This window comes from Oncorhynchus keta, chromosome 35, assembly GCF_023373465.1.
Source record: "Oncorhynchus keta strain PuntledgeMale-10-30-2019 chromosome 35, Oket_V2, whole genome shotgun sequence".
Lineage (NCBI taxonomy): Eukaryota > Metazoa > Chordata > Actinopteri > Salmoniformes > Salmonidae > Oncorhynchus > Oncorhynchus keta.
The window spans coordinates 3,800,026-3,807,720 of NC_068455.1; the positions used below are offsets into that span (position 1 = coordinate 3,800,026).

General features: G+C 49.9%; 1 protein-coding gene across 1 annotated transcript; it reads right to left on the bottom strand.

Moving 5' to 3' along the window:
• Nucleotides 1-2,000: 2,000 nt before the first annotated feature.
• On the bottom strand, nucleotides 2,001-6,268 carry LOC127915618 (uncharacterized). Its single transcript, XM_052495837.1, has 7 exons — nucleotides 6,177-6,268; nucleotides 5,529-5,718; nucleotides 4,951-5,313; nucleotides 4,481-4,722; nucleotides 3,044-4,299; nucleotides 2,675-2,747; nucleotides 2,001-2,565 (listed from the first exon to the last, which is right to left on the bottom strand). Exons 1-5 carry the CDS (start codon nucleotides 6,266-6,268, stop codon nucleotides 3,183-3,185), a joined length of 2,004 nt encoding a protein of 667 aa, XP_052351797.1. The 3' UTR covers nucleotides 2,001-2,565; nucleotides 2,675-2,747; nucleotides 3,044-3,182.
• Nucleotides 6,269-7,695: the final 1,427 nt, after the last annotated feature.

Below are 7,695 nucleotides of genomic sequence, written 5' to 3' on the forward strand. Positions count from 1 at the left end.
CCTTAATATCAACCCCACCTGGTGTCCCAGGTCTAAATCAGGCCCTGATCCTTAATATCAACCCCACCTGGTGTCCCAGGTCTAAATCAGGCCCTGATCCTTAATATCAACCCCACCTGGTGTCCCAGGTCTAAATCAGGCCCTGATCATTAATATCACCCCACCTGGTGTCCCAGGTCTAAATCAGGCCCTGATCATTAATATCACCCCACCTGGTGTCTCAGGTCTAAATCAGGCCCTGATCCTTAACATCACCCCACCTGGTGTCCCAGGTCTAAATCAGCCCCTGATCATTAATATCAACCCCACCTGGTGTCCCAGGTCTAAATCAGCCCCTGATCATTAATATCAACCCCACCTGGTGTCCCAGGTCTAAATCAGGCCCTGATCCTTAACATCACCCCACCTGGTGTCCCAGGTCTAAATCAGCCCCTGATCATTAATATCAACCCCACCTGGTGTCCCAGGTCTAAATCAGGCCCTGATCCTTAACATCACCCCACCTGGTGTCCCAGGTCTAAATCAGGCCCTGATCCTTAATATCACCCCACCTGGTGTCCCAGTTCTAAATCAGGCCCTGATCCTTAATATCACCCCACCTGGTGTCCCAGGTCTAAATCAGGCCCTGATCCTTAATATCACCCCACCTGGTGTCCCAGGTCTAAATCAGGCCCTGATCCTTAATATCACCCCACCTGGTGTCCCAGTTCTAAATCAGGCCCTGATCCTTAATATCACCCCACCTGGTGTCCCAGGTCTAAATCAGGCCCTGATCCTTAACATCACCCCACCTGGTGTCCCAGGTCTAAATCAGGCCCTGATCCTTAATATCACCCCACCTGGTGTCCCAGGTCTAAATCAGGCCCTGATCCTTAATATCACCCCACCTGGTGTCCCAGGTCTAAATCAGGCCCTGATCCTTAATATCACCCCACCTGGTGTCCCAGGTCTAAATCAGGCCCTGATTAGAGTGGACGGATGGAGAAAAAAAGCAGTGGAACTGGCTCTGTGGTCCAGATTTGGCCGTGTTTATTAACCCTAAGGTCCTGGGGATGGCTTGATGAGGAGCTGATTAGTGGATTCAGGAGTGTAGTGATAAGGCAAACACAACAATGTGCCCCCTTTGTGTGGCCCAAGGACCAGGATTAAGAAACACGACTCTGGGCCTTTCTGTTGGTGTCCCCAGTACCAGGATTAAGAAACACTGCTCTGGGCCTTTCTGTTTGTGTCCCCAGTACCAGGATTAAGAAACACGACTCTGGGCCTTTCTGTTGGTGTCCCCAGTACCAGGATTAAGAAACACTGCTCTGGGCCTTTCTGTTTGTGTCCCCAGTACCAGGATTAAGAAACACGACTCTGGGCCTTTCTGTTGGTGTCCCCAGTACCAGGATTAAGAAACACTGCTCTGGGCCTTTCTGTTTTCACTTCACTTAGTGACTTCACTTGTTTTTAAACAGACGTGTCAAGTTAAATAAAGGTTAAACAAATAAAAAATGAAAAATGATTACAACAATGCTGGATGCTCTTCTCCTCTGTTTGATTAACAAAACAATAACACACCATTAACAAAACAATAACACACCATTAACACAACATGAACAAAACAATAACACAACATGAACAAAACAATAACACAACATTAACAAAACAATAACACAACATTAACAAAACAATTACACAACATTAACAAAACAATAACACAACATTAACAAAACAATTACACACCATTAACAAAACAATAACACAACATGAACAAAACAATAACACAACATTAACACAACATTAACAAAACTATAACACAACATTAACAAAACAATTACACAACATTAACACAACATGAACAAAACAATAACACAACATTAACAAAACAATAACACAACATGAACAAAACAATAACACAACATTAACAAAACAATAACACAACATTAACAAAACAATTACACACCATTAACAAAACAATAACACAACATGAACAAAACAATAACAAAACAATAACACAACATTAACAAAACAATTACACAACATTAACACAACATGAACAAAACAATAACACAACATTAACAAAACAATAACACAACATTAACAAAACAATAACACAACATTAACAAAACAATAACACAACATTAACAAAACAATAACACAACATTAACAAAACAATTACACAACATTAACAAAACAATAACACACCATTAACAAAACGTTAACAAATGCGCCTGTGGTGAACAGTGATGCAGTTTCACCTTTCCCAGATCCTAGCTTGAAATGAACATAAATCAAAGCCTCCGTTTTAGCCTGTCAATGTTATTGTTAAGCAACGTTACATACATGAAAGCGCCACAAGGTGGTAGCAGAGGATAAGGAATGACTGACTGTTCGGCTCTTTGATTATTTGTTGACTACCCATCCACGGGTGTAAACTACATCAGCCTCTGCCCCTGACCCTGACAGACCTCCACCTCCTTGACCTGCCCCTGGCCCTGACTACTGACAGACCTCCACCTCCTTGACCTGCCTCTGACCCTGACAGAACTCCACCTCCTTGACCTGCCTCTGACCCTGACAGAACTCCATCTCCTTGACCTGCCTCTGGCCCTGACTACTGACAGACCTCCACCTCCTTGACCTGACCCTGACCCTGACAGACCTCCACCTCCTTGACCTGACCCTGACAGACCTCCACCTCCTTGACCTGCCTCTGGCCCTGACTACTGACAGACCTCCACCTCCTTGACCTGACCCTGACAGACCTCCACCTCCTTGACCTGCCTCTGACCCTGACAGAACTCCACCTCCTTGACCTGCCTCTGACCCTGACAGAACTCCACCTCCTTGACCTGCCTCTGGCCCTGACTACTGACAGACCTCCACCTCCTTGACCTGACCCTGACAGACCTCCACCTCCTTGACCTGCCTCTGACCCTGACAGACCTCCACCTCCTTGACCTGCCTCTGACCCTGACAGAACTCCACCTCCTTGACCTGCCTCTGGCCCTGACTACTGACAGACCTCCACCTCCTTGACCTGACCCTGACCCTGACAGACCTCCACCTCCTTGACCTGCCTCTGACCCTGACAGACCTCCACCTCCTTGACCTGCCTCTGGCCCTGACAGACCTCCACCTCCTTGACCTGCCCCTGACCCTGACAGACCTCCACCTCCTTGACCTGCCTCTGGCCCTGACTACTGACAGACCTCCACCTCCTTGACCTGCCTCTGACCCTGACAGAACTCCACCTCCTTGACCTGCCTCTGGCCCTGACAGACCTCCACCTCCTTGACCTGCCCCTGACCCTGACAGACCTCCACCTCCTTGACCTGCCTCTGGCCCTGACAGACCTCCACCTCCTTGACCTGCCTCTGGCCCTGACAGACCTCCACCTCCTTGACCTGCCCCTGACCCTGACAGACCTCCACCTTCTTGACCTGCCTCTGGCCCCGACAGACCTCCACCTCCTTGACCTGACCCTGACAGACCTCCACCTTCTTGACCTGCCTCTGGCCCTGACAGACCTCCACCTTCTTGACCTGACCCTGACAGACCTCCACCTCCTTGACCTGCCTCTGACCCTGACAGACCTCCACCTCCTTGACCTGCCTCTGACCCTGACAGAACTCCACCTTCTTGACCTGCCTCTGACCCTGACCCTGACAGACCTCCACCTCCTTGACCTGACCCTGACAGACCTCCACCTCCTTGACCTGCCCCTGACCCTGACAGACCTCCACCTCCTTGACCTGCCTCTGGCCCTGACAGACCTCCACCTCCTTGACCTGCCTCTGGCCCTGACAGACCTCCACCTCCTTGACCTGCCCCTGACCCTGACAGACCTCCACCTTCTTGACCTGCCTCTGGCCCCGACAGACCTCCACCTCCTTGACCTGACCCTGACAGACCTCCACCTTCTTGACCTGCCTCTGGCCCTGACAGACCTCCACCTTCTTGACCTGACCCTGACAGACCTCCACCTCCTTGACCTGCCTCTGACCCTGATAGACCTCCACCTCCTTGACCTGCCTCTGACCCTGACAGAACTCCACCTTCTTGACCTGCCTCTGACCCTGACCCTGACAGACCTCCACCTCCTTGACCTGACCCTGACAGACCTCCACCTCCTTGACCTGCCTCTGACCCTGACAGACCTCCACCTCCTTGACCTGCCTCTGACCCTGACAGAACTCCACCTCCTTGACCTGCCTCTGGCCCTGACTACTGACAGACCTCCACCTCCTTGACCTGACCCTGACCCTGACAGACCTCCACCTCCTTGACCTGCCTCTGACCCTGACAGAACTCCACCTCCTTGACCTGCCTCTGACCCTGACAGAACTCCACCTCCTTGACCTGCCTCTGACCCTGACAGAACTCCACCTCCTTGACCTGCCTCTGGCCCTGACTACTGACAGACCTCCACCTCCTTGACCTGACCCTGACAGACCTCCACCTCCTTGACCTGCCTCTGACCCTGACAGACCACCACCTCCTTGACCTGCCTCTGACCCTGACAGAACTCCACCTCCTTGACCTGCCTCTGGCCCTGACTACTGACAGACCTCCACCTCCTTGACCTGACCCTGACAGACCTCCACCTCCTTGACCTGCCTCTGACCCTGACAGAACTCCACCTCCTTGACCTGCCTCTGGCCCTGACAGACCTCCACCTCCTTGACCTGCCCCTGACCCTGACAGACCTCCACCTCCTTGACCTGCCTCTGGCCCTGACTACTGACAGACCTCCACCTCCTTGACCTGCCTCTGACCCTGACAGAACTCCACCTCCTTGACCTGCCTCTGGCCCTGACAGACCTCCACCTCCTTGACCTGCCCCTGACCCTGACAGACCTCCACCTCCTTGACCTGCCTCTGGCCCTGACAGACCTCCACCTCCTTGACCTGCCTCTGGCCCTGACAGACCTCCACCTCCTTGACCTGCCCCTGACCCTGACAGACCTCCACCTTCTTGACCTGCCTCTGGCCCCGACAGACCTCCACCTCCTTGACCTGACCCTGACAGACCTCCACCTTCTTGACCTGCCTCTGGCCCTGACAGACCTCCACCTTCTTGACCTGACCCTGACAGACCTCCACCTCCTTGACCTGCCTCTGACCCTGACAGACCTCCACCTCCTTGACCTGCCTCTGACCCTGACAGAACTCCACCTTCTTGACCTGCCTCTGACCCTGACCCTGACAGACCTCCACCTCCTTGACCTGACCCTGACAGACCTCCACCTCCTTGACCTGCCTCTGACCCTGACAGACCTCCACCTCCTTGACCTGCCTCTGACCCTGACAGAACTCCACCTCCTTGACCTGCCTCTGGCCCTGACTACTGACAGACCTCCACCTCCTTGACCTGACCCTGACCCTGACAGACCTCCACCTCCTTGACCTGCCTCTGACCCTGACAGAACTCCACCTCCTTGACCTGCCTCTGGCCCTGACAGACCTCCACCTCCTTGACCTGCCCCTGACCCTGACAGACCTCCACCTCCTTGACCTGCCTCTGGCCCTGACTACTGACAGACCTCCACCTCCTTGACCTGCCTCTGACCCTGACAGAACTCCACCTCCTTGACCTGCCTCTGGCCCTGACAGACCTCCACCTCCTTGACCTGCCCCTGACCCTGACAGACCTCCACCTCCTTGACCTGACCCTGACAGACCTCCACCTCCTTGACCTGACCCTGACAGACCTCCACCTTCTTGACCTGCCTGCTGTAGATGAATCATATGATCCAGAATGTGTCCTTTACATCTACAACTGTTGCGTAGAAGAATAAAAATATATAATTATAATACTATATTATCCAGACATGACAGAAATACACACACACACACACACACACACACACACACACACACACACACACACACACACACACACACACACACACACACACACACACACACACACACACACACACACACACACACGTTGGAGAGGCTGGATCAGCAGCCAAATTAACATACATATGGGATTGGCTTGGTTAGATGAATCTGACTATTATTTAATAACAAGCTTCAAGCTGATTGGTCTTTACATCAAATGATGTAGATGTTGGAGGATGTCAAAACCATGTTTAAGCTGGAGTTGGAGTGTCTGTCTTCTGTCGGTCTGCTAAACAAACTCTAGGAGGCACAGCCTGGTTGCAAGCAAACTGTCCACATGTTACGGTTTGAGACTGTGGGGGGTTAACCGTGGCCGCATGCTAACACATCTCAACATCTGGATCTGGGTAACCAGCGCCGTGGTAACCAGCGCCATGGTATTGGAGTAAACTGTTTGCCATGGTATTGGAGTAAACTGTTGCCATGGTATTGGAGTAAACTGTTTGCCATGGTATTGGGGTAAACTGTTTGCCATGGTATTGGGGTAAACTGTTGCCATGGTATTGAGTAAACTGTTGCCATGGTATTGGAGTAAACTGTTTGCCATGGTATTGGGGTAAACTGTTGCCATGGTATTGAGTAAACTGTTGCCATGGTATTGGAGTAAACTGTTTGCCATGGTATTGGGGTAAACTGTTGCCATGGTATTGGAGTAAACTGTTGCCATGGTATTGGAGTAAACTGTTGCCATGGTATTGGAGTAAACTGTTGCCATGGTATTGGGGTAAACTGTTGCCATGGTATTGGAGTAAACTGTTGCCATGGTATTGGAGTAAACTGTTTGCCATGGTATTGGGGTAAACTGTTGCCATGGTATTGGAGTAAACTGTTGCCATGGTATTGGTAAACTGTTGCCATGGTATTGGAGTAAACTGTTGCCATGGTATTGGGGTAAACTGTTGCCATGGGAGTAAACTGTTGCCATGGTATTGGTAAACTGTTTTGGTATTGGGGTAAACTGTTGCCATGGTATTGAGTAAACTGTTGCCATGGTATTGGAGTAAACTGTTGCCATGGTATTGGAGTAAACTGTTGCCATGGTATTGGGGTAAACTGTTGCCATGGTATTGGGGTAAACTGTTGCCATGGTATTGGAGTAAACTGTTTGCCATGGTATTGGGGTAAACTGTTGCCATGGTATTGGGTAAACTGTTTGCCATGGTATTGGGGTAAACTGTTGCCATGGTATTGGGGTAAACTGTTGCCATGGTATTGGAGTAAACTGTTGCCATGGTATTGGAGTAAACTGTTGCCATGGTATTGGGGTAAACTGTTGCCATGGTATTGGGGTAAACTGTTGCCATGGTATTGGGGTAAACTGTTGCCATGGTATTGGAGTAAACTGTTGCCATGGTATTGGAGTAAACTGTTGCCATGGTATTGGGGTAAACTGTTGCCATGGTATTGGGGTAAACTGTTGCCATGGTATTGGGGTAAACTGTTGCTAGCTCGCTGACTTCATAAGAGGACTGTTTTGTGCCGTTTTGGTTGCTCTGATGAAATTAAATTAAACATCAATTCAATGTGTTATAGTTTCTCTTAGTTTTAGTTAAGAGTTTACATTGTATTTTAACATTACATAGTTTACATTTTTTTACCTATTCTAGCTAGCTAGCTAACATTACCCCCTATCCTGCATTCCACTTAGCGTTGCGAGTGATCAAAGTATGACAGACCAAAATAATTTACCAGTGACAGTGGTGGTACTGAATGTGTGCATTAAATTCAATATCCTAACACAAATTTCTAAATGATATTGATTCTGATACAATTTCTGTTGGCACAGAAATCGCTCCATACATG

Bases quoted from the DNA above. Each gene is read 5' to 3' on its own strand.
- LOC127915618 (XM_052495837.1), bottom strand. From the start codon at position 6,268: ATGGCGCTGGTTACCACGGCGCTGGTTACCCAGATCCAGATGTTGAGA. The intron at 5,719-6,176 runs GTAACATGTGGA...ATTCATCTACAG, and splicing joins ACCCCCCACAGTCTCAAACC to CAGGCAGGTCAAGAAGGTGG. The intron at 4,723-4,950 runs GTCTGTCAGGGT...GTCTGTCAGTAG, and splicing joins GGCAGGTCAAGAAGGTGGAG to TCAGGGCCAGAGGCAGGTCA.